At 37.1% G+C, this 27,950-nt stretch overlaps 1 protein-coding gene and 1 long non-coding RNA gene across 4 annotated transcripts in view; one reads left to right on the plus strand and one right to left on the minus strand.

Annotated features, from left to right (window-relative positions):
- Positions 1-300: 300 nt before the first annotated feature.
- On the minus strand, positions 301-24,481 carry LOC113924934. Its single transcript, XR_003520854.1, has 3 exons — positions 24,358-24,481; positions 17,784-17,842; positions 301-669 (listed from the first exon to the last, which is right to left on the minus strand). It is a non-coding gene; the product is annotated as an uncharacterized LOC113924934 (long non-coding RNA).
- SMARCAD1 (SWI/SNF-related, matrix-associated actin-dependent regulator of chromatin, subfamily a, containing DEAD/H box 1) overlaps positions 24,372-27,950 on the plus strand; it is a 76,558-nt gene continuing 72,979 nt past the window's right edge. The window contains exons 1-2 of one of the 3 annotated variants that reach the window (XM_027599291.2): positions 24,372-24,617; positions 25,232-25,470. In XM_027599291.2, the coding sequence (XP_027455092.1) occupies positions 25,281-25,470 (190 nt within the window). In that variant the 5' untranslated portion in view covers positions 24,372-24,617; positions 25,232-25,280. Of the gene's footprint in view, positions 24,618-24,742; positions 24,953-25,231; positions 25,471-27,950 lie in introns of those variants that run through there. The other 2 variants (XM_027599290.2, XM_035726188.1) reach the window with 2 other exon arrangements.

The raw sequence follows: 27,950 nt of genomic DNA on the forward strand, positions 1-27,950 counted from the left end.
TACCAGCTATAACATGGGCTGAGTTATTACCATTTAATCTTTCTAAGAGTCAATTTCTTCATTTATAATATGTAAAAATAACATCTTCAAGATTATAATCAAGATTAAATGAAGTGACATATGTCTTTTATAAACATAATATGCTCAATTATTTTATCCTGGATTCTTATCTTAGGGCATGGACAAATCAATAACTTTGTTTTTTGTAACTAGTCACAGCACAAGCTTTTTTATTGGTAGAATTAAAAGTGAACATGGGGAAATTTCGGAGATGTTATATTTATTTCAACATATATTTATTAAGCACTCATTATACACATAGGTATTATAGTAGGCACCTGGGACACAATACAATACTTGCTTTCCTGAAGTTTATTATAATATGACTAAGTCTTTCTTTTGGAGGGGATAATTAAACATTTTAATGTAGAATATTACAGATGGGGCATTTCAAGCCATTTATAAAGGGATGAATTTTTCCAGTGGTTTTCAAAGTACACATTGTGGGGAGGTGGGAATGGAGGTATGCACTTCTGGCAAGTTGCAATAACTCTCATTTGTTTCCATTTCAACCATATTGGTCTGTTTTACATATTGACTTACTGGTAAGTTGATCTGAAGGGTTCTGTACCTATTTTGTATGAAGATAACATCATTTGTTGCATGGACCTGGAAGAATTGGGTGAGAAAATAGCATTTGAAGAATTTCTCTTTCAAACATATTTCTTTTGAGGAAAACTTCTTCACTGAGAGCCTTTCACTCCCCTCCCCTTCTAGGAGTTGTGAGCTTTAGACCCTCTGCTTCTGACACCCATTCCCTTTATTTCTCTGATATGACTAAGTCTTAATCCTGTTTTACAATGAGGAACTAAGGCTCAGAGAAAAAATATACCTAATAATTATTTCACTGGACTGTGTAAGAATTATATGTGTAATGTATCTGTAAGTACCTAACATAGCTCAGTTTTACAATTAATGGTCAACTATACTGAAATGTCATCTAGGGAAAAATGGGTGGCTGTTCATGCAGGTCTCACCATGTTGTGGTTATCATGAGAACTTTGTAGGTCCAGAAATCCTGATTGGTGATTGTCATTATCCAACATTGACTTAACCATCTCCCTTATACAAGTTCCCCCGCCCCCCCACCCCCCGACACACACACATACTTCTGCCTCCTTTCCTATCTTAAGAGAACCAACATTTTTATCATTGTCTCTTCCAGAGTTCTCCCCTCTCCTGGCCAACACCCTCACCACATGTCAAGCTATTGATAAATCCTGTCAATTCTACTTCATAATTTTGTTTCAAAATCCATTCTTTTTTCTCCATCTCCACTATCAACACCCTGGTCTAAATCACTGTCACTTCATATTTGGAATATTACAACATTCTCCCTGAAGTTCAGTAGGCCTTCAGATTTTTTATCCTCTCTCTCCCCAAATTCTTACTTTAAATGTATAAAAAATAATGTACTTAAGTCCTACATATATCTCACTTAGATTCATCAGTTAACACTTTGCTACAATTGCTCTGTGTCACTTTCTTCCTCTCTGTCTACATCTGTAATTTTTCTCTCTGAACTCTGAAAGTAATTTGCAGACATCATTAACCCTAAATGTTTCAGCATGAATTTCCTGATAAATATTATACTATGGGATGCCTGGGTGGCTCAGTTGGTTAAAAGTCTGCCTTTAGCTCAGGTCATGATCTCAGGGTCCTGGGATCAAGTCCTACATCAGGCTCCTTGGCTCAGCGGAGAGCCTGCTTCTTCCTCTGCCTGCCATTCACCCTGCTTGTGCTTGCTCTCTGACAAATAAATAAATAAAATCTTAAAAAAAAAGGAATATTATGGTACATAAACACAGTATCATCGTTACACAAAAAATTGATAATTCCATAATATTATGTAGTGTAATATGTAACAATCCATATTCAAATTCCCTTAACTGTTCCAAGAAGTGTGTTTACAATATGAAAATATCTTCCTTCTCCCATTTAGGATCCAATCAATATTTACATATCACATTTATTAAATTTCTTTAATTTTTTTCATTTAGAATACCCCCTCTCAACATTTTTTTTTGTTTTGTTTAAGCTTGACTTGAACAGTCCAGGTCAGTTGTCATAAAATGTTCCACTTTTGATTTGTCTGATTGTTTCCTTATAGTGTTGTTTAACTTGATCCAATGGCTCCTGTATTCTCTGTAGATCAAAAGTAAGGTGGACACCTAACTAGAATATTTTAAACATTTTTTGGCAAGAATATTTACAAAAGTTTGTAGTTAGTTCTGTATTAGTTTTCTAGGATTGCCATAACAAAGCACACAGGCTAGGTGGCTTATTTATTTATTTTTTTAAATTCTGGTTTGGTTAACATATAATGTTATATATTAGTCCCACGTGTACAATATAGTGATTCAACAATTCTATATATTACTCTGTGCTCATCAAGATAAATGTGCTCTTAATCCCCTTCACCTATTTCACTCATCCCCCTCCCCCCCAACTCCCCTCTGGCAACCATCTGTTTGTTCTCTATAGTTAAGAGTTTTCTCATCTCTTTTTTCCCTTTTTTCCTTTGTTTTGTTTCTTAAATTCTACATATGAGTGAAATCATATTGTATTTGTCTTTCTCTGACTGACTTATTTTGCTTAGCATTATACTCCCTAGATCCATCCATGCTGTTACAAAGGCAAGTTTTCAACCTTTTTTATGGCCGAATAATATTCTATTGTACACACACACACACACACACGCACACACACACCACATCCTCTTTATCCATTCATCTATTGATGGACACTTGGGCTGCTTCCATAATTTGACTATTATAAACAATGCTGCAGTAAACATAGGGGTGCATATTTCAAATTAGTGCTTTCATAATCTTTGGGTAAATACAAACTAGTGAGATTAGTAGATCACATGGTAATTCTATTTTTATTTTTTTGAGGAACCTCCATACTGTTTTACATAGTGGCTGCACCAGTTTGCATTCCCACCAACAGTGCATAAGCATTCGTTTTTCTCCACATCCTTGCCAACACTTGTTGTTCCTTGTGTTTTTTATTTCAGCCATTCTGACAAGTGTGAGGTGGTTTTGATTATGGTTTTGATTTGCATTTCCCTGACGGTTAGTGATGTTGAGCATCTTTTCACATGTATGTTGGACATCTGTACGTCTTCTTTGGAGAAATGTCTGTTCATGTCTTTTGCCCATTTGTTTTTGTTTTTGTTTTTTGTTTTGTTTTGTTTTTGCATTTTGTTGATTGCTTCCTTTGCTGTGTAGACGATTTTTATTTTGACATAGTCCCAATAGTTTATTTTTGCTTTTGTTTTCCTTGTTTCAGGAGACATATCTAAAAAAATGTTGCTATGACTGATGCAAGAGAAATTACTGTCTGTGCTCTCTTCTAGGATTTTTATGGTTTCAGGTCTCACATTTAGGTCCTTAATCCACATTGAGTTAATTTTTGTATATGGTGTAAGGAAGTAGTCCAGTTTCATTTTTTTCATGTAGCTGTCCAGTTTTCCCAACACCATTTATTAAAAAGACTTTTTCCCACTACATATTCTTGCCACCTTTCATGAGAATTAATCAAACATATAATCATGGGTTCATTTCTCGGTTTTCTATTCTGTTCCATTTATCCATGTGTTTCAGTACTGTACTGTTTTTATTACTACAGATTTGTAGTATAATTTGAAATTTGGAATGGTGATATCTCTAGTTCTGTTTTTCTTTTTCAGTATTGTTTTGGCCATTCTGGGTCTTCTGTGGTTCCGTATAAATTTGACGTTTGTTTGTTCTAGTTCTGTGAAAAAATGCTGTTGGTATTTTGATAGGAATTGCATTAAATCTGAGGTTGCTTTGGGTAACATGGACGTATTAACGATATTTGTTCTTCCAATCCATGAGTATGGAATATCTGTCCATTTGTTTGTGTCATCTTCGATTTCTTTCATCAGTGCTTTATAGTTTCCAGAGCACAGGTCTTTCACCAACTTGGTTAAGTTTATTCCTAGGCATTTTATTTCTTTTGGTGTGATTGTAAATAGGATTATTTTCTTAATTTCTCTTTCTGCTGCTTCATTATTAGAGTATAGAGATGCAACGGATTTCTTTACATTTATTTTGTATGCTGCAGCCTTACTGAATTCATTTATCAGTTCTAGTAGTTTCTTGGTGAAGTCTTTAGGGTTTTCTATATATAGTACATCATCTGAAATAGCAAAAGTTTTATGTCTTCCTTACCAATTTGGATGCCTTTTATTCTGTTTCCTTATCTTATTGCTGTTGCTATGACTCTGAGTACTATTTTGAATAAAAGTAGTGAGAGTGGGGACACCTGGGTGCCTCAGTCATTTAAGTGTCTGCCTTCAGCTCAGGTCGTGGTCCCAGGGGCCACATCAGGCTCCTTGATCAGTGGGGAGCCTGCTTCTCCCTCTGCCTGCTCCCCCTGCTTGAGCTCTCTCTCTGACAAGTAAATGAATAAAAATCTTTAAAAAAAAAAAAAAAAGTAGTGAGAGTGGACACCTTTGTCTTGTTCCTGACCTTAGGCAAAAAACCTTCAACTTTTCATGACTGAGTATGATGTTAGCTGTGGGTTTTTCATATATGGCCTTTATTATGTTGAGGTATGTTCCCTCTAACCCTACTTTATTGAGGGTTTTCATCATGAATGGATATTGTTCCTTGTCAAATGCTTTTTCTGCATCTATTGAAATGATCATGTGATTTTTATCCTTTCTCTTATTGATGTAATGTATCACATTGATTGATTTGTGAATATTGAACCACCCTTGTATTCCAGGAATAAATCCCACTTCACAGTGGAGAATGTTTTTCTTTAATGTGTTGTTGGATTTGGTTTGCTAATATTTTATTGAGGATTTTGCATCTATTTTCATCAGAGATATTGGCCTGTAGTTCTCTTTTTTTGTAGTGTCTTTATCTGGTTCTGATATCAGGGTAATGCTGGCCTCAGAGAATGAATTTGGAGGTTTTCCTTCCTCTTCCATTTTTTTAGAATAGTTTGAGAAGAATAGATATTAAGTCTTCTTTAAATGTCTGATAGAATTCACCTATGAAGTCATCTGGTCTTGGACTTTTGTTTGTTGGGAGTCTTTTAATTCCTGATTCAATCTCATTGCTGGTAGTTGGTCTGTTCACATTTTCTATTTCTTCCTGATTCAGTTTTGGGAAGTTCTAGATTTCTAGGAATTTATCCCTTTCTCCTGGGTTGTCAAATTTTTTGGCATTAAATTTTTCATAATATTACCTGAGAATCTTTCATTTCTGGTTTTGTTTATTTGAGTCCTTTCTCTCTTTTTCTTGGTGAGTCTAGTTAAAGATTTATCAATTTTGTTGATTTTTTCAAAGAACCAGCTCCTGGTTTCACTGATCTATTGTTTCTTAAATTTCTATTTCATTTATTTCTGCTATAATCTTTATTATTTCCTTCCTTCTAATGGTTTAGGGTTTTGTTTGTTCTTTTCTAGCTCCTTTAGCTATAAGGTTAGGTTGTTTGAGATTTTTCTTGTTTCTTGAGGTACAGCTGTATTGCTATAAACTTCTCCCTTAGAACCACTTTTGCTGCATCCCAAAGATTTTAGACTGTTGTATTTTCATTTTCGTTTCTCTCCATGTATTTTTTTATTTACTATTTGATTTCTTGGCTGCCTAGTAGCATTCATTGCTTAGCAGCATGTTGTTTAACCTCCATGTATTTGTGCTCTTTGCAGATTTTTGCTTGTGGTTGATTTCTAGTTTCATAGTATTGTGGTCAGAAAAGATGCATGGTAAGACTTAGATCTTTTTGAATTTGTTGAGACTTGTTTTGTGGCCTAATATGTGATCTATTCTGGAGAACGTTCCATGTGCACTTGAATGTGTATTCTGCTGTTTTAGGGTAGAATGTTCTGTATATATCTGTTAAATCCTTCTGGTCCATTCAAAGCCACTGTTTCCTAATTAATTTTCTGTTTGGATGATCTGTCCATTGATGTGAGTGGGGTGATAAAGTCCTTTATTATTGTATTACTATCGATTAGTTCCTTTATGTTTGTTATTAACTGTTTTATATATTTGGGGACTCCCATGCTAGGTGCATAAATATTTATAATTATTATATCTTCTTGTTGGATTGTCCCCTTTATGATTATATAGTGTCCTTCTTTGTCTCTTGTGACAGTCTTTATTTTAAAGTCTTTTTTCTCTGTGGTGCCTGGGTGGCTGAGTCGGTTAAGTGTCCAACTCGGTTTTGGCTCAGGTCATGATCTCAGGGTTGTGAAATTGAGTCCTACATCAGGCTCTGTGCTGAGCATGGAGCCTACTTAAGGCTCTCACTCTCCCTCTCCCTTTCTTCACCCCTCAAAAAAAATTTTTTAATTAAAAATATATACATAAAGTCTATTTTGTCCAATATAAATACTGCTGCCCTGCCTTTCTTTTCATATCCATTTTCATGATAAATGCTTCTTCATGCCTTCACGTTCAAGCTGCCTGAGTTTTAGGTCTGAAATGAGTCTTTTGTAGGTAGCATATAGATGGATCTTGTTTTTTTAAATCTATTCTGTCACCCTATGTTTTTTGATTGTTTAGTCCATTTACATTCTAAGTATTGATAGGTATGTACTCATTACCATTTTGTTACTTGTTTTATGGTTGTTTTTATAGTTCTTCTCTGTTCCTTTCTTCCCTTGCTCTTTTCTCTCACAATTAGTTAGCTTTCTTTAGTGATATACTTGGATTCCTTTCTCTGTATTTTTTGTGTATCTGTAACTGGTTTTTGATTTATGTTACCATTCGGTTTGTATGTAACATCTTCTGCGTATAGCAGTATATATTAAGCTGATGGTCATGTAAGTTTCAACCCATTCTTTACTCTTCTCCCCCCAACGTTTTAGGTGTAAGATGTCACACTTTACATCTTTTTATCTTATAACTCCCTTGACTGAGTTTTACAGATATACTTATTTTTACAGCTTTTGAGCTTCCTACTTTTCTTACTATTACTTATGCTCTTTCCTTCCCACTCAAAGAGTCCCCTTTAATATTTCTTGTAGGGTTTAGTGGTCATGAACTCCTTTAACTTCTATTTGTCTGGGAAACTCTTTATCTCTCCCTCTATTTTGAATGATAATCTTGCTGGGTAGAGTATTCTCGCAATTTTTTTTCCTTTCAGCACTTTGAATATATTGTGCCACTCTCTTCTGGCCTGCAAAGTTTCTGTTGAAAAATCAGCTGACAGCCTTATGCAGGGAGTGGGGGAAGTGTGCCTTTGTAGGTAACTGTATTCTTCTCTCTTGCTTCTTTTTGAACATTCTCTTTTTATCACTACTTTTTGCCATTTTAATCACTGTTTTAGTGTCTTAGTGTAGACCTCCTTGGGTTGATTTTGTTCAGGGATTTTTTTTTTTTTTTAAGATTTTATTTATTTGACAGAGAGAGATACAGTGAGAGAGGGAACGCAAGCAGGGGTAGTGGGCGAGGGAGAGTGAGAAGCAGGCTTCCCGCTGAGCAGGGAGCCCAATGTGGGGCTTGATCCCAGGACCCCGGGATCATGACCCGAGCTGAAGGGAGACGCTTAACGACTGAGCCACTCAGGTGCCCCTTGAGGGATCCTTCTGCCTCCTTGATCTGGATTTCTGTTTCCATCTCTGGATTCAGGAAGTTTTCAGCTATTATTTCTTCAAATAAATTTTCAGCACCCACCCTTTTCTCTCTCTTCTCCTTCTGAGATCACTATAATGAGAATGTTATAATGCTCTGGTGTCACTGAGTTCTCAGGCTAGTCTCATTTTGAATTATTTTTTTTCCTCTCTCTCACCTGTTCAGATTGATTGCTTTCCATTGCTCTGTCCTCCAGGTCACTGATCCATTCTTCTGCTTCCACTAGTCTACTATCTATTCCATCTAATGTATATTTATTTTCATTTACTGAGTTCTTTATCTCTGACTCTTTTTTATGTTTTCTATCTCTTTGTTAAAGGTCTCATTGATGTCTTCCACTCTTTCCTCAAGTCCAGTGAGTATCTTTATAATCATTACTTCAAGCTCTCTATCTGACATATTACTTATCTCTGTTTTGCTTAGGTCTCTTGCTGTGATTTTGTCCTGTTCTTTCATTTGGGACATATTCCTCTATCGCTGCATTTGTCTAAATCTCCGTGTCCATTTCTGTGTGTTAGAAAAGTCAGCTACAACTCCTATACTTGAAAGTAATGGCTTTATGAAAAAGAGGTCCTCTAGTGTCCTGCAGTGCAGTGTTCCCTGTTCACCAGAAACTGGTGCTTCAGGGGTGTCCCCTTTGTGTGTTGCTGCACACTGCTGTTGTGTCTTGGCCACTTTTTCCATCAGTCCAGTCATCTGCAGTGGCTTTCTTTGCCTATTGTGGGCAGTGTTTTGTCCCTGTGGTGTTAATGGGCCAGTCTGGGACTTGAGTTAAGTTAAACCAGGCATCTGTCAGAGATGCAGTAGTACCAAAATGCAGGGTAGTTTCCCTGTGTTGTCTCTGGAGAAACTTTCATTGGTGGGTGCGGCCTGCAGTCAGACCAGTTGTCTGCCCCAGCCCACTGCTGGGGGCACAGTCAGACTAGTGTGGTTATCTTCCTTCTACCTGAGACAGGAGTCATTTTGGAGTAGTGCCAGCTTCTGTCAGGGCTGCTTGCACACTGCCAGACCTGTGTCACTGCTTTGGATGGGCTCTGGCCAAGAGTGTATTGGACGGGGTGGATCTGCAAAGTGCACAGGGGCAGGACATGCAGCGTTAGGAACGTTTGAACGCTCTTTTTAGTTTGCTTGTTTGTTTGTTTTTGCCTCTCAGAGCCTGCTGATTTCTAAAGTTTTAAGTTGTAAGTCCCATTGGTTGTGTGAACTCATAAAATTTAGATCCTTTGGTCTTCAAAGCCAAATGTTATATGGATTCATCTTCCCCATGTGGGCTCCCTGGTGTGAGGGTCTATTTCTCTCTCCTCTCTACACCCCTGGTGTCCCTCCCTCCAGCATAGAGCCCCATTGTCTGTTTAGTTCTCGACTATGTCTCTGCCCTTCCTATCCTCTTCAGTGTGACTTCTCTACATTTAGTTGTGGAGTTTGTTCTGCCAGTCTTTGGGTCATTTTCTGGGTTATTTACACTGATGTGAGTGTTATCTAGTTGTATCCATAGGACAAAGAGGGCGTTGGGTTTTCCTACTCTGCCAAGGTTGTTTTTTTTCTGCAGGCATCTTTACTTGACTTGTATATGTCCATCTTTTTCCTGTCTTTCCTCTGAGTGAATCTGTGTGCTCATCTCCACTTCTTATAAGGACAAGAGCTGTATTAGAGTAGGTCCACCCATGTAACCTCCTTTTATCTTTTTTCCCATGTGACCTCATTTTAACTTAATTACTTTATTTATTTTATTTTTTTTACAGATTTTATTTATTTGACAGAGAGACACAGCAAGAGAGGGAACACAAGTGGGGGAGGGTTAGAGGGAGAAGCAGGCTCCACTGCGGAGCAGGGAGCCCAATGCGGGGCTCGATCCCAGGACCCTGGGATCATGACCTGAGCTGAAGGCAGAGGCTTAATGACAGAGCCACCCAGGCGCCCCTCTTAATTACTTCTTTAAAGACCCTATCTCCAAATACAGTCACATTCTGAGATACTGGGGGTTAGGATGTCAACATACGAATTTTGGGGAGATACAATTCAGCCCATAACAACTTCTTATTGCATTACATCAAAAGGCACATAATGTCAAGTTCACAAGATCTCTCCATTGTAAGGATGCATATTTTGCTTTGTAATTAGTAAATCATCTGTGGGATGAAAACTTGAATATCTTGTGATTATCCAGTTCCATCCATCCTTTCATCCATCCATTTTACCATCATCCATTCATGATTCTTCCCTAAATTATTATTTGAAAGATTCACAGTAATGTTTTCTAATTTCATCATTCTTCTGCATTTATTATAGCTGCCATTCTTTTGTAAAGATAGACCTTTAGTCTTACTGTACTCGAATTCAGTGTTTATATAACACCAGAGACTATAACTGCTTAAAAACCTTTAATCCTATCCTCTGCCATGAGGATTAAGAACAAATTCCTTTACATGGCCTCTATAGGACTTCAGCCATTTCTATCCTTGTCATAATTTTACCTCTTTGCTGGTTTACTTCTACTCCCTCCTTCAGGATTCAGCTGTCACTTCCTCCCTGGCTTCCACCACCAAAATCATAAGAGCCCCTCCATTACCCTATACTTCACTATCAAAGCATAATTTATACTATTTTGTAACTCATGGTTAATTGTCCCCCTGACAGAAATTAAGCCCTCAGAGGAAAGGAATCACATCAGACTTGTTCATTCTTATATCTCCCACCACTTCTTGTGGTCCTTGGCACAGCACAGGCACACAATAATAATTAAACAAATTAATAGGAGTTACATACTCTACTGAATCCATTATGTACTCTAATTAATTATTGCTTTACTGAATTTATGAGGGTAATTTTAATTAAAAGTGATTTTTCACATAATTTGCTTACTGGGAGTCCAACTCCTAAATGAGGTGAATTTCACTTTAAAAATCATAAATATTTACTTGCTATTAGCTATATGCCAGGCCCTGCCCTAAACATGAATTGTTTAGGTCTTCAAAGAAACCCATTAGTGTGAGTACTATTTTCTCTCCTTTACAGATGAGGAAATTGAAAGAATATCACACCACTAATCAACAGAAGAGATGGGATCAGGTGTCTTTAATTTCATAATGACTTTGTAATTTTGAAATTGTTTTCTTATGAAGAATTCACTGTACTCTTTATAGGTGACTATAAATATATCATCCATGATTATTTATTGAAGCCTATGTCTTTGGTTCAGTAATGCTTCGACTTTCAAGAATACAGACATATATAATGAAAAGCATTTATAATATTATCAAATAACTACGTAGGAACAGTCCACAGACAACATATATTGTCCAAAAATGTAAAATGTGAAAATGGAATTAATCCCCAGAATTGTGTTTTTATTAAGTCTAAGTAGATCTGGCAGTAAGAATTTTAAATTATGTTAAGTATTTGTGGAATTTGAAATTGCTGAAGGAAAAGAATAACTTACTTTATTTTTATTTTATTTTTATTTTATTTTATTTTTAAAGATTTTATTTATTTGACAGAGAGAGCACAAGCAGAAGGAGAGAGAGGGAGAAGCAGGCTCCCTGCTAAGCGAGGAGCCTGATGTGGGACTCGATCCCAGGACCCTGGGATCATGACCCGGGCCGAAGGCAGCCGCGCAACCGACTGAGCCACCCAGGCGTCCCAAGAATAACTTACTTTATTTTTTAAAGTCTTTGTAAAGACCAATTCAAGAAGAAAAATTTATATAAAGAACTGATTATAGGGGTGCCTGGGTGGCTCAGTTGTTAAGTGTCTGCCTTCGGCTCAGGTCATGATCCCAAGCTCCTGGGATGGAGTCCTGCATCAGGCTCCCTGTTCAGCGGGAAGCCTGCTTCTCCCTCTTCCTCTCCCACTCCCCTTGCTTGTGTCTCTTGCCGTCTCTCTCTGTCTGTCAAATAAATAAATAAAATCTTAAGAAAAAATAATTGATTATAATGATACAATTTGAGTTAAATATATGGTGAAAAGTGATATTTGCAGAATGGCAGATGTAAAAGGATAACTTCAAGGCAAGCACTACTACTACAAAAAAAAATGAGATGCCACAAGTACAGATGTGGAAAGTTTGGACTGGATGTGTGACTTGAATGATTGAAAGTATCAAGCACCATCCTGACATTGTGGGTGTAGAAAATGACAAAATGATGACCACACAGTGTCATGAAGAAACTGTGTAAAGTCGTGTGTGTTTGTGAACTCAAGTTTCTAGTTGAGAGTATCCTGACAATTGTAAGACATAATTAATGAGAAAAAGAAAAAGAGAAAAAAATTAGGATGAAAAATCAAATAACGAAAAGATACAACATAATATTTTCTCTTTAATGGGAAGTTATTGAAAGTCAAGCATTATTTTTTTTATGAAAGTAATTTTAAGATTTAATAAAACTCCATAGTAGATTTGAGAATAAAAAATTTCTGCCCGAACTACTACAGAAATAACTTTACTTCATGTTTGACTTTTATAGCAGGATCATAGAGTCTTTCAATTCCAAAAATACTTTTTTTTAAGATTTTGTTTATTTATTTGAGAGAGAGAATGAGAAACAGAGAGCATGAGACGGAGGAGGGTCAGAGGGAGAAGCAGACTCCCCGCTGAGCAGGGAGCCTGACGTGGGACTCGATCCCAGAACTCCAGAATCATGACCTGAGCTGAAGGCAGTCGCTTAACCAACTGAGCCACCCAGTTGCCCCCCAAAAATACTTTTTAAAATTAATATTTGAAGGTTTAATCAGTTTTCCACAGGCCATTCTTTTTTTTTTATATACAAATTTTTATTTAAATTCTAGTTAGTTAACATGTAGTGTATTATTAGTTTCAGGAGTAGAATTTAGTGATTCGTTGCTTACGTATAACACTCAGTGCTCATCCAAACAAGTGCCCTCTTTAATACTCATCACCCATTTAGCCCATCACCTACCCCCTCCCTCCATCAACCTTCAGTTTATTTATCATTAAAAGTCTCTTATGGTTTGCCTCCCTCTCTTTCTCTTTTTTTCCTTTCACATATGTCCATCTGTTTTGTTTCCTAAATTCCACATATGTGTGAAATCATACGGCATTTTTCTCTGACTGACTTATTTCACTTAGCATAATACACTCCAGCTCTATCCACATTGCTGCAAATGGCAAGATTTCATTCTTTCTGATGGCTGAGTAATATTCTATTTTATATATCTATGTGTGTATATATACATATAACACACACACACACACACACATATATGTATACATACACACACCACATTTTTTCTTAAGATTTTATTTATTTATTTGTCAGAGAGACAGCACACAAGCAGGGGGAGTGGCAGGCAGAGGGAGGAGCAGGGTCCCCACTGAGCAAGGAGCCTCATGCAGGACTTGATCCCAGGACCCTGGGATCATGACCTGAGCCAAAGGCAGATGCTTAACTCACTGAACCACCCAGGCATCCCTATACCACATCTTCTTTATTCATTCATCAGTCGATGGACACTTGGGCTCTTTCCCTAGTTTGCCTATTGTTGATAAAGGCATTATGTGTTTTATCTAGAATTTAAATCCCATCTTTTTCTAGGAAAGCAATTATGGTAGTTATCAACACATAGCAGGTAATTATCAAAGGGTGAAGCATACTCAATATTTTTAATCCCCTAAATTGGTTAATAAGGGTTTCAGCATAATAAAGGCCATATATGAAAAACCCACAGTTAATATCACCCTCAATGGGTTAAAACTGAGAGCTTTTCCTCTACAGTAAGGAACAAGAAAGGGATGTCCACTCTCACCATTGTTATTTAACATAGTACTGGAAGTCCTAGCCACAGCAATTAGACAACAAAAAGAAATAAAAGGCATCCAAATCAGTAGGAAAGAAGTAAAACTTTTACTGTTTGCAAATGACATGATACTCTATGTAGAAAACCTGAAAGACTCCACCAAAAACAAAACAAAACAAACAAAACAAAAAACTGCTAGAACTGATAAACAAATTCAGTAAAGTCACAGGATATAAAACCGATGTACAGAAATCTGTTGTATTTCTATATACCAATAATGAAGCAGCAGAGAAATTAAGGAATGAATCCCATTTACAATTGCACCCAAAACAATAAGATACCCAGGAATAAACCAAACCAAAGAGATAAAAGACCTGTGCTCTGAAAACTATAAAATAAAGCATTGATGAAAGAAACTGAAGATGACACAAAGAAATGGAAAAACATTCCATGCTCATGGATTGGAAGAACAAATATTGTTAAAATGTCTATATTATCCAAAGCAATCTACACATTAAGTGTAATCCCTATCAAAATACTTACAGATTTTTTACAGAGCTAGAACAAACAATCCTAAAATTTGTACGGAACCACAAAGGACCCTGAATAGCCAAAGCAGTCTTGAAAGAAAATAAAAAACAGTAAAGCTGGAAGCATCACAATTTCAGACTTCAAGTTACATTACAAAGCTGTAGTGATCCAGACAGTATGGTACTGGCACAAAAATAGACACACAGATCAATAGAACAGAATAGAAAACCCAGAAATGGACCCACAACTATATGGTCAATTAATCTTCAACAAAGCAGGAAAGAACATCCAATGGGAAAAAGACAGTGTTTTTAACAAATGGTTGTGAAAACTGGACAGCAACATGCAGAAGAATGAAACTGGACCACTTTTTTCTTTTCTTCTTCTTTTTTTTAGATTTTATTTATTTATTTGACAGAGAGAGACACAGCAAGAGAGGGAACACAAGCAGGGGGAGTGGGAGAGGGAGAAGCAGGCTTCCCGTGGAGCAGGGAGCTCGATGTGGGGCTCGATCCCAGGACCCTGGGACCCTGACCTGAGCCGAAGGCAGACGCCTAACGACTGAGCCACCCAGGTGCCCCTGGACCATTTTCTTATACTATACACAAAAATAAATTCAAAATTAATTAAAGACTGAATTGGAGACATGAAACCATTTAAATCCTAGAGGAGAACAAAGGTAGTAACCTCTTTGACATTGGCCCAGGAAATTCTTTCTAGATATGTCTCCTGAGGCAAGGGAAACAAAAGGAAAAATAAACTATTGGGACTTCATCAAAATAAAAAAAATGTCTGCACAGGGAAGGAAACAATTAACAAAATTAAAAGGTAACCTTTGGAATAGGAGAAGATATTTGCAAATGATATATCTGATAAAGGGTTAGTATCCAAAGTATATAAAGAGCTTATAAACTCAGCACCCAAAAAATGAATAATTCAATTAAGAAATGGGCAAAAGACATGTTCCCAAAGAAGACATACAGATGGCCAACAGATATATGGAAAGATGTTCAACGTCACTGATCATCAGGGAAATACAAATCAAAACTATAAAGAGATATCACCTCACATCTGTCAGAATGGCTAAAATAAAAAAAAAAACCACAAGTGTTGGCAAGGACGTGGAGAAAAAGGAACCCTCTTGCACTGTTGGTGGGATTGCAAATGGGTACAGTCACTCTGGAAAACAGTATGAAAGTTCCTTAAAAAGTTAAAAATAGAACTATCCTGCGATCCAGCAATTTCACTATTAGGTATCTACCCAAAGAATACAAAAGTACGAATTCAAGAGGATAGATGCACATGATGTTTATAGCAGCATTATTTACAATAGCCAAATTATGGAAGAGCCCAAATGTCCATCAACTGATGAATGAATAAAGAAGAGGTACACACACACACACACACACACACACACACACACACACACACACACACAGAGGAATATTACTCAGCCATAAACAAGAATAAAATCTTGCCATTTGCAACAACATGGATAGAGCTAGACAATATTATGCTAAGTGAAATAAGTCAGAGAAAGACAAATACCATATGATTTCACTCATATGTGGAATTTATGAAACAAATGAGCAAAGGGAAGAGAGAGAGAGGGAGAGAGAGAGGCAAACCAAGAAACAAACTTTTAACTATAGAGAACAAGCTGATGTTTACCAGAGGAGAGGTGGGTGGATGGGTTAAATAGGTGTTGGGGATTAAGGAGTACAATTGTCATGATGAGCATCAGGTATTGTATGGCAATGTTGAATCACTATATTGTACACCTGAAACTAATATTACACTATATGTTTAACTAACTAGAATTTAAATAAAAACTAAAAAAAAAGGCACATACAAGGATGGAATCATCATGAATTCCACCAGTTAGAGGGACTGAGGACCTCTTTGTCATAATTTTTCAATGTAAAAAAAATAATTCCTCAATGTGAAGTTCACAGAGCCCTAGCAGTTCTATGAACCTCCTGAAATTATGTACAATCTATCACATGCAAATGCAGGTTTTGGAAGGCAGTCCATGGCTATTTATTTATTTGAGAGAGAGAGAGAGAGCACGTACATGTGTGTGGAAGCATGAAGGGGGGCAGAAGGGGAGAGAGAGAGAGAATCTTGAGCAAGTTCCCCACATAGCACAGAGCCCCATGCAGGGCTTTCTCTCAAGACTTTTAGATCATGACCTGAGTCAAAATCAAGAGTCAGATGCTTAACCAACTGAGCCAACCATGTGCCCCTCCATGAATTTTTAATTTTATTTATTTTCTTTTTAAAGATTTTATTTATTTACTTGAGAGAGAGAGAGAGAGAGAGAGTGAGAGGGAGAAGGAGACTCCTTGCTGAGCAGAGAGCTCGATGTGGGACTCGATCCCAGGCCTCTGGGATCATGACCTGAGCCGAAGGCAGACACTTAAACAACTGAGCCACCCAGGTGCCCCCTCCATGACTTTTTAAAGAACAGATTCTCAAAAGAGTTTCATGACCATCCCCTCTACCTCACCTCATTAAGAATTATTACTCCGGGAAAAGAAGTATTTGCTTACAAACTTGTAATATTTGTCTTAGTCTTGTTACCAAGGAAGGAAATCTACTTAGTTTTATGACTTGGTATCTTGTCTTTTCCATTTCATATTTGTGTGTGGGAGGTAAGATTACACAAGTTTCCATTACCAATTAGGTGTGATTTACATTCTTAAGATATCAAGTTAAGAAGGGATCCAGGTTTGCAAATCCCATTTTTAATCTCTGTTGCTGTTTATTATTTTGTTTGGTTTCTTATTTGATTCCCAAATTTGGAATGGTTTCTGTTTCCTTGAATTGCTTCATGGTTTTATTTTGGTAAATATAAAGCAAAAAGAAATAAAAATAAAATTTCCACGAAGTCTTTCCTTCTATATAATGAAGAAATTTGAGGCTTCTATAAAACATTTTCACTGGGCCTATTTCAAAACTAACAAGTAATTAACAAGATTTTGGCAGCTGTATTAGTCAGGGGCTTATGGAGAAACAGAACTGGTAGAATATATATATAATAAGTATACAGAAAGAGATTTATTATGAGGGATTGGCTTACTCAACTTGAGAGACTAAGAAGTCCCTCTACAAGCTAGAGATCCAGGAAAGCTGGTGATGTACCTCCAGTCCAAATTCCAAGTCCAAAGGCCTGAGAACAAGGTCAAAGGCAAGAGAAGATGGATGTCCCAGGTCAAGCGGAGAGAGTGACTGTGCCCTTCTTCTACCTTTTTCTTCTACTCAGGCCCTTAAAGAATTAGGTGCTGTCCACCCACATTTGTGAGGGCAATCTTCTTTAGTCAGTCTACCAATTCAAATGCTGAACTCTTCCAAAAACACTCTCAGAGACATACTTAGAAATGTGTTTTACCAGCTAAATGGGCATCCGTTTGTCCAGTCAAATCAATACATAAAACTAACCATCACAGCAGCTGTACATAAATACTTATTTTAACTTAAAAGGTGAATTCTATCCCCATAGGGACACTTGAAGCAATCATTTATTTCTGAAATCTTAGTTACCACATTTGAGTAGTCCTGCTGACAAAATTCTACTTCATAGTCTGTTATTCTAGGAACTTTATCTTAATTACCACATTGAATCACCTTATACAAATTAGAAATGATATGCTTTTTTGTGACTATATATTCCTAAAAGGAGGTGACTTTAATTTCATTTCTACTACTGAGAAAGAGAAATTAGATACTATTGTGGGAAATAATTCTTTTGGCAAGGAAGGCAGAGAAAAAGTATGAGGACACACAAACTAAGTATTAAATGTTGATTTCTGGACTCACCTACTCCAAACTTGAGGTGAACAGGAAATGAGTCTAAGATCTCCAGACATTTTCTGAGTCTAGATATTTGGAGACAGGAAAATAAGTAACATTTTACTTCTAACTGGAAGAATCAGTATACTTAAGACAAAAATGTAGGAAAATATTTGGATATGTTCTAATTATTATCTATTATTGCATAACAAACTAACCCCCAAATTTACTGGTTTAAAATAATAGCCATTTTATCTTATGATTCTGTAGGTCAGAAATTTGGGCCAGACTTGCTGGGTGATTCCAATTTTATCATTTCTTTCTCACTTACTAGTTGAAATACTTTTATAAAGAAACATTTCCTTCATCTATTATTTTATTACTTAGTAGAACCCTTCAGAGTAAAGGCAACATAAAAGCTTGATTCTTTTCCCATATCTATCAGTTTTCATAACAATGAATTATCTTTTCCTTTCATTCTCCAAAAACAACCAGGTTTTTAAAAATACCATAAAGAACTCATGGATTTAAACATAGTTGATGGCTTTCAAATGACTGGAATTCTTAATCTTATTCAAGTTCAAACTGCTCCATCTTTGGCCAGTAGTAGTAGCCTCTTCAAGTTGGTTCCTGAATCTTTTTGACATGATGTTAGTGGTCTTTGATAACTTTTGTTTTTGGTATGGGAAGATATTCCAGGCTCATCCTGTGCATTTCCTATCCTAGAATGGTATCTGTTCTTTTTCCAAGGAGTGTGTGTGTGTGTGTGTGTATCAAACCTCATAGGTTCCTAATGACATTTCTAATTCAAATAAAAGACCACTCTGCATTCTAGGACTTGCACTCTAATCTTTCTTTCTTTTTCTTTCCTCCTTTCTTTCTTTCTTTCTTTTTCTTTCTTTCTTTCTTTTCTTTCTTTTTCTTTCTTTCTTTCTTTCTTTCTTTCTTTCTTTCTTTCTTTCTTTCTTTCTTTCTTTTTCTTTCTTTCTTTCTTCTTTCTTTCTTTCTCTCTCCTTTTTTTTAACATTTTATTTATTTATTTGAGAGAGTGAGAGAGAGATCACAAGCAGGTGGAAAAGGTAGAGGGAGAAGCAAACTCCTCACTGAGCAGGGAGCCCAAAGCAGGACTCAATCCCAGGACCCTGAGATCATGACCTGAGCCAACGGCAGATGCTTAACTGACTGAGCCATCCAGGTGCCCCACACACAAACCTCTTTCTATCACATCTGTATCTTCTTTCTTCTACTTGAAAATCCTGGCTTCCAAAGAGACATTTTATTCCAAAGGATAAAATGGAGTTATTTATTTGCTTTATTAAAAAAATGTACAGGGCGCCTGGGTGGCTCAGTTGGTTAAGCGACTGCCTTCGGCTCAGGTCATGATCCTGGAGTCCCGGGATCGAGTCCCGCGTCGGGCTCCCTGCTCAGCAGGGAGTCTGCTTCTCCCGCTGACCCTCTTCCCTCTCGTGCTATCTCTCACTCTCTCTCTCTCAAATAAATAAATAAAATCTTTAAAAAAAATGTACACACAAAAGTCTCAGAATAACAATACTAATATACTTACTCCAATACAATTACTGAAAAATTAAAAAAGTTTTTCATATGTTTCTAACATTCACTTCCAATTTTAAGAGGTATGCACTGACAGATCATATAACCACTATATGCTACTCTTTTCCTTTTAAACCTTTTATTGTCTTTGTTCTACAAATAACTATATAGCTAATGCTCAAAATCTGTCCTTTCATATTGTTAGTATAGACATTTTGGTTTTATGAAGTTCATTCTCTAATAAATTCTGTAGGAGTTCTCATGAGAATAATCCACAGAATTCTTTCATGATGTTAAAAGTCCATCTGTGCCTTTATATTTGAAAAGCACTTTTGCTCAATATAAAATCCTTGGATCACATTTTATTTCTTTGAGCCTCTTATGTACAATATTCCATTTTCTTTCAGCATAAAGACTTGCTGTTAAAACTGTGATGAGAATATAATTTTCTTTCCCTTATAGCTCACTTGCTTATTTTTGTCTAAATGTTCAAGGAATTAAAAAAAAAAAATTAAGTCTAAATTTTACTAGAATAGGCCTTGGTGTTAGCCATCTCGGTTGATATTCTCAGGTAAATGATGTGCTCTTCCAATATATGGCTTCAAATCTTTGATATTTTCAGAAAATGTTTTTTGAATTACAGTTTTTAGTTATTTCTTCCACACTTTTGCTTTGTTTTGGTTTTCTTCTGTAATGATTCCTATTATAATTATGTTGGATCTTCTTTGCTTATCTTCAATATTTATTATTTTCTCTTGAAATCTATTTACCTTCCTATTTTTGTGTTTTATTTTCCCCTATTCACCCTTTCTCTTTAGGCATTATCTGTTATGTTTATTTAACTACATGTTACATCTAGTTTAATCTTCACCTCTAAGATTATTTTTTTCTTTTACTTTTCTTCCCTTCTTGAGTTGTATCACCTCTTTCCTGAGTTTTTTTTTTAACTTTGATTTAAGGGGTGCCTGGCTGACTCAGTTGGTGGAGCATTCTCCACCAAAAGAACATGCGACTCTTGATCTCATGATTTTAAGCCTGACGTTGGCTGTAGAGCTTACATAAAAAAGTAAAACAAAAAAAATATTTTTTTTTAATATTCTGGTTTATGTTGTTCTTCCATGATGTAATATTCAGCTTCTTTTAAAATATATTTGTGGTTATCTGTATGCTTAGGCATCTTATGTAGTTATTAATATCATCCATTCACTCAACACATATTTATTGAGCCATGTACTATGTGCAGACAGGCATTGTAGCCCAAAGTTGAACAACCCTAGCCAATCAAGATTGTTTTATGTAACTAACATTTTGTGGTTGTTATGCAACAAAATGTTGATGAATACACCATACTTATAATTATTAAGTCTTAACTTTATTTAGTCTCAACAGAACACTTCTATACCATGAATTCTGCATTTTTTTAAAGATTTTATTATTTATTTATTTATTTGAGAGAGAGAATGAGAGAGAGAGAGAGCATGAGAGGGAGGAGGGTCAGAGGGAGAAGCAGACTCCCCACCGAGCAGGGAGCCCGATGTGGGACTCGATCCCAGGACTCCAGTATCACCACCTGAGCCGAAGGCAGTCGCTTAACCAACTGAGCCACCCAGGTGCCCTGAATTCTGCATTCTTGACCCTGCCACCTAGATTTATGTTTTTAGGAACGGTTTAACAGAGATATATTTTCAAGGAATTAAAAGTTTGCAAATTTTTTATCCATAAATGAGTAACATATACATAATCCAAAAAATTACTGAGTCACAATCTTTTCCCTCCAGATCTCTGTAATTGTTTCATCATTACCTTCTGGCATTTAGTGTATTGAACAAGTTTTTTGTGTGTTTTTCTTAAATATTTTATGTATTTATTTGACAGAGAGAGAGAGAACAAGCATAAGCAGGTTGAGTGGCAGAGGGAGAGGAAGAAGCAGGCTCCCCACCGAGTTGGGAGCCCAACACAGGGCTTGATCCCATGACCCTGGGATCATGATCTGAGCTGAAGACAGACACTTAACCAACTGAGCCACCCAGGCATCCCTACTGAACAAGTTTTTGACTGATTTTTTTTGTCCCTTTGTAGGCTGTATATTTTTTCTGAAAAAAAAATTGTAATAACATGCTTTAAATTCTTGAAATTAAAAAAAAATTCTTTAGAACATTTTTAGTGTCTACTTTTCTTTAATTGCTTTTGTCTTGAATCCCATGAACATTTTCATTTGCAGACTAATGAGAGTTCATGAACATTTTCTATTATGTATTTTCATTACTTATTTTGCTCATTTTGTGTGTATTCTGTTCTTTGATTATATTAATTCATCAAAGTTTGCTTCTCAGTCCTCTGAATCCTATATTTATCATTTCTTTAAATCTCATTGGTTTTACCTCTTCATCATTTTCCTCTTCATTCTAGGGGGAGTGGTGGTTTTCAAATTTTCTTCCTTATCAATTAAATGTTTATAGTCACTTTTTAAAAAATGGTAGGTTTATTGAGTTATAACTTATAAACAGTAAGATTAAGCCTTTTTAAGTCTATAGTTGAGGATAAGATTTGATAAATATATTTAGTCACCACTATAATCAGTGCACTCTGGGCAAGAGTAGAGTGAGATAAGCAAGACACCAAGGATTGAATTTTGGAAAATGATCATATTTAGGGTCAGAAGGAAGAAAAATCAGAGGACTAGTTTTTAGCCCCAATTCCTGCTATCATTCCAGAAGATTTTAGGTTCATATAGAGAATCCTTCCACCCTTTTGCCCTGTTATGTGCTGAATTATGCTCCCCCAAATTCATATGTTGAAGTCCTAACCCCCAGTATCTCAGAATGTGACTACCCTTGGAAATCGGGCCTTTAGAGATGTAATTAAGTTAAAATGTGGTCATTTTAAGTTGTGAAATTTCATCACAAGTACAGGGGAAGATTACATAAAGACCCAGGGAGAAGATGGCCAAGGAGAGATGCTTGAAGCAGATCCTTCCCTCATGGTCCTCAGAAGCCAACCCTACCGACATCTTGATATCAAGACTTCCAGCCTTCAGAGCTATGAGAAAATTAAATTTGTTTTGTAAGCCATCCAATCTGCGGTACTTTGTTATGGCAGTCTGTGTACTTTGTTATACACTCCCTTAACCTTTTGATCCACAATTAAACAAAATCCCAATCATAGAAAATTCCAATTCTCCCACGTCAATGAATGCTACAGAACCATCCCACCCTTAGAGCTGGGCAAGAGTGGTTCCTGTACTGCACGTATGGCTTTACAGAACAATTTGGCCCTTTTCCTGCTATACCAAACCCCAAAGAGCAAGGAATCTGTGGGGCCAAAAAGACAGGTTCACGCAGAACCTATGTCTTCAATTCTAGATAATGCTTTTGAGTAGCAGCTGGTCTTTGAAATCTCTGCTCACACAGCTCCAAAAAGGCTAAGAGTGCCTTTCCCCCAGGTCCTTTGTGCTAAGGGCCAATAGTGCTTCCAGTATCTAAATCCTAGACCCAACATGTAGTAACAAAGCTCCTAGGCCTAAGAGGTGGCTTAGCAGTGGAGTGGAAGTAGGCTTGCAAATAAAATACAGTATACCTTGTTAAATTTATATTTCAAACAGACAACAAATAAGTTTTTAGTACAAGCGAGTTCTGAATATTGCATGGTACATACTTATATTAGAAAGGTATTGTTTATATAAAATCCAAATTAAACAAAACAACCTTTTTTTTTTTTAAACAATGTAGGAACCCTAGATGGGGTCAGAGTTGGGCATTTGAGCTGGGTGTCCATATGCATGAGCACAAGGCCACTAATAGTATCAAACTGAGCAGGAGGACATTATACAGGGAAGGCAAGATACATGCGCCAATCAATTCTCCTTGAAACATCCATTCTGTCCAACACTGGAATTATACATTCAACCTGGCTTTCTAGGTCATTTTCAAAATAGGACAATAAAACATAATTTATTTTTACATTTTGTTAACTGTATTTATGTTTAAATATTGAGACATATGATGTTTGGGTCTCTATTTTCACTCTTGCCCCAGCTGTGCAAATGTCAAGGGGTTAATACTGTGTTGCAGAAAATTGCCTTAAGAGGTCAACGGTATCATCAACCACATTTAAAAGATGAGGAAACTAAGGCATAGAGAAGTTAAAAATAATTTGCCCAAAGTCATTCAGCTAGTGGAATCCATTTTCAATGTGAGATCTGTCTGAATATAAAGGAAATACTCTTTTCTAAAATGACATGTACTGAATGGTGACTATAGTTAATACTGTATTGCATATTTGAAAGTTACTGCAGATCTTATAGCAAATATTCTTCACCAAAAGTAATTTACTATGTCTAAGTTGATATATCCTTTGATTCCATCAGTTTACATAGATGCATAAAGCTGGTGCATTTCATGGGATATCAAAAATAGGTATAACAAAATCACAATTGTTCAGGCTTTGATCCTGAATTTTATGGGTCTAAACACCCAATTCTGTAAGTGTGCCTGCATTTGATAAAACTGTGGATTCATGTTATAATTATACACTTCAAAACACTGATTTATAAAATAGAATGCCAATTTAAGTTTACAAGGACCAGTGTTTTTGGTAGAATAATGATTTGTAGTAATCTCTCTTTAAGGGAAATTCCAACCAGAGGATCAAATTAAAACACAGAAAACTGCCTGTTTAGCCTAATGTTAGAACAAAAAGGGTAAATATTCTTAAGGTAGTATTTCCGTCAAGATAGGGGAATTGTCCTATTCCACTCTAAGAATAATCCATCCAACAGTGGGAAGGCGGTTCATATGCTCTGAAGCTCAAAATACCCGGGTTTTTACTTCTTACTATTTAACATCTGCAGGCCTCAGTTTCCTTATTATGTAAAAAAGCCTTCTTGTAAGGGTTGAGATTGTTCATGTAAAACACCTAGCACAATATTACCATCACACTATGTATACATTATTCAAAATATTATACATTATATCAAATGCTATATTATTTATTATGTTATTTATTGCTATTGTGCAATTTATTATTGTTCTATTTAACAACTCTTGCTAACCTGGAGAAACAGGCCATAAGCGCGCTTCCCAGGCGTAGAGGCGGGTACGAGTTACCATGGCAACAGCGCGCGCCTAGACATCTTCCGCTCGCGCGTCGCTGGGGAAGAAAAAAAGCCTAAGCTGCGTGTTGCGTCATCACCGCGCGCTCGTTTCGGCTCTCCGTGCTGTTTTGGAAAGTCCCGGCCCGGCTACCGTCGCTCCCTGCCAGGAATTATTCTTTCTTTCGACCTTTGTTACATTGCATCGAGCCTGCAAGACTGTGAGTACTAAAGAAAGAAAGAGGGCGAGCGAGTGAGCATTAAAAGAGATGCCGCAGCACACTCCCCACCTCTGAACCCTCCCTATGTTTTCTTGATCCTATCAGCTTCCTCTCAGCTGGGATCGCGCCGCGTCAACTTCCGGGCGGGTGCCCGCCAGCACGGCCTCCGCCGCTCCCCTTCTTTGGCCCCTTTGTGTCCCCGCAGTATCGCGGCGCGGGCCCTGGCACGTCCTTTCTCGAGGCAGGGAGCACCATAGTGCAGGGAGCCTCTCCCTGTGGGCGGGCGCGCGGCCCGCAGGGGGGTTAGAGTGGGGAACGTGCCTGCGCGTGCTGGGGTAAGAGGAGGTTGCACGAGGGTCAGCGTGTGGTTCGAGGAAGGCGGGGCGGGGAGGGGGGAGACGGAGGGGAGTAGAAAGAGCAATGGAAATTTTAAGAAAGATATCCCTGTCCACCTTCTGATTATTGTGGCCTAACAATGAGGCGCAGCCATAATAGTCATCCTGTGCCACTGGCATGTTTGCGTGCTTTTAATTGCCTTGGGAATGAACTGCTAAGGCTTTGTATTTTATATTGTTTTCATGGCCTCTTTTTCTCTTTTTATTTTCTTCCTGCAGATAGTTCATTTAAAGCTCTTAATTCTACAGGGTGGTTGTTTCTACCAATATGAATCTTTTCAACTTGGACCGTTTTCGCTTTGAGAAAAGGAGTAAGATTGAGGAAGTGCCCGAAGCAACCCCTCAACCCTCCCAGCCTGGCCCTTCTTCACCAATTTCTCTTAGTGCTGAAGAGGAGAATGCTGAAGGGGAAGTTAGCAGGGCAGGCACACCTGATTCAGATATAACTGAAAAAACAGGTGAGTTACAATGTTGCAAATTGATGTAGCATCAGGAGGTATTTTTAAAAGATGAAAGGCGGAAAAGAGTCTAATATTCTTCATGTCGTACATACTAATATATTGTCCTCCACCTTGCCCTTCTAAGATACTGCTTTGGGGCTGCCATAGGCACCATATACCTACTGTCAACTGAGCATCCATGGCTTCTTCAGATTTGTATGAGTTCTTGGAATGTGGCCCAATGATGGAAATTGATGTCTGAATTTAGGTCATCCTTAGGTCAGAATAGTTGCCACTGGAAGAGAAACTAGGTGATTCAGACCAATGATGTAGACGACTTTGAGTCTGTTATTTAGCCAGGTGTTTACATTCATATCAGTATTTTCCAAAAAAATACTGCTCACTTAATATGAACCAGGCTTTACTCAAGGTGCATGAAGACAACCTCTGGACAAATGAAGAGCAGATCACATTCAGATTTTACCACCATTTGACTTCCTGGAGACCCCAAGGGTGCAAATGAGTAATTGGTAATCTTAAAGGTGAAAGAACCATTTTTAACCTCTTCAGCAGATTGTCCCAGATAATGGGATTTGAGAGGAAGCCAAAAATTAGCATTTCCATTTTAGTCTGTGTTCTTTGAACCGTTAACAGGATATATTTGAACTCCTATGTTTTAGGCACTGTACCGAGTGCTTCACATTCTCTCATTTAATTTGCACAGCAGTCCTACAAGATATTATGCACATTTTGCAGAAATGAGACCCAGAGAGGTTAAGTTGTTAGGAATTTGATAGACCTGGAACTCAAATCCAGTCAGTCTAGTTCCTGAGCATAAACTTTTAATTGTTTACCTTATGCAGTTTCTTATGAAGGGTGGAAGGAATATTAGAAGTTTTATTTTAATGTTTATTTTAGTGATACCTTTTTTTAATGCAAAACTCAGTATTTCCCAAGCAGCTTTTATGCTGATGTGGCCCTGGCAAGATTGGTAATACGTATGTCATTATCGTTGGGATCTTATTTTGTTTGCTAGTCTTCTATTTAACTGTACCAGTGATGGCAGACTCCCCACACATTATCTTTTGAATAACATTTAAAAATCTTTGGGTGTATTTGGAACATGGTGGAATGATTTGGTAGGTTGAATTATGTGGGAATGAGGAGTCATAATTTTGAAAGACTTTGTTTGTATAAAAGGTTCTGAACTTGTCCAGAAGCTTAGGAGTGCTGTCTCTTTGTTCATTCTTTCAGTAGGTGTTTACTTTGCATAACATGCTGTAGTTAACATGTAGACATCCTGGTACTTTAATATTTTAACAATCAATATATGCATCTGTTTCTTACGTAGTTAGAGGGGGCTGGGAAGGCCAGCATGTAGGCATGGGATTTTGAGTCCTTAGAAGTCTATACTGCTTCATTTTAGTTAAATGGGACATTGGACAAATTACTTAAAATCTGAGATTAACATTTTTTTTATCTGTAGAATAAAAAGCACTTTGTAAACTGGAATACAGTGCAGTGTTTTATTTATCAGTATTAGTAATATGAAATTCTTAATTGTCTCTTCTAATCAGAAGATGCTGCTATACCTTTTTTTTTTTTCCTGTTTAAGGAGATTTCATTCATCTTTATTGGGATTTTTTTTTTCTCATATGTAAATTCCTCCTGTAAGCTGAGATTGCCTTTAGGAATCACATGGTTAGTCTTAATGACATTGGGAAATATGAAAATTAAATTTGTTGTGGGAATGGTGAGAATTCATCCTACTAGGAATAGAGAGCTTTAAGAAAAGATGATTGCAGATGGTACTGTGAATTTGGGAGAATATTGAAAACGAAGGCTAAGTTTTGGTTTTACATTGTAGTTACTAGAGATCCATTAAAGCCTTCACAGATAGAAGGGTAAAATGGTGAAAGAAAGCTGTTTTGTTAAACCAGTCTAGCCATCCTGAGTATTGCACTTTGTTAGAGGGTAAGTTTTGAAGAGAGAGAATTCATTTAGGAAGTAGAAAGAACAGTAGAAATGGAGAAGAAAGAGATGAGAGAGTGTCCTGGGATCTAGCCCTGCATTGGGCTCCCTGCTCAGCAGGGAGCCTGCCTCTCCCTCTCCCACTCCCACTCCCCCTGCTTGTGCAAATGCACAAGCATGCGTGCACGCGCTCTCTCTCTCTCTGTCTCTCTCACATAACTAAAATCGACAAGAATTTTAGGTAATTGAAAAAAAATGGTAGTTTCGTACATCAGAATAGGTATAAAGTACCCATTCTAACCCATTGGGCATGCCTTTAAAAATTCAAATAAGACTTACATGTCCTGTCCCTAATTTAGCATGTTGGACGAGACCTAAGGCAACTTAACTTAGAGGTAGGGAATTCAGAATTGAGTGTGGAAGCTTGGGCCTGTATACAGGATGAGATACTGAAGCTGGTTTAGGATCCTGACTAGAGATGGAGATTAGGGAATCATTGGTGGGATATGGATTTTGACCTTACTTCC

This window comes from Zalophus californianus, chromosome 2 (assembly GCF_009762305.2).
Source record: "Zalophus californianus isolate mZalCal1 chromosome 2, mZalCal1.pri.v2, whole genome shotgun sequence".
NCBI lineage: Eukaryota > Metazoa > Chordata > Mammalia > Carnivora > Otariidae > Zalophus > Zalophus californianus.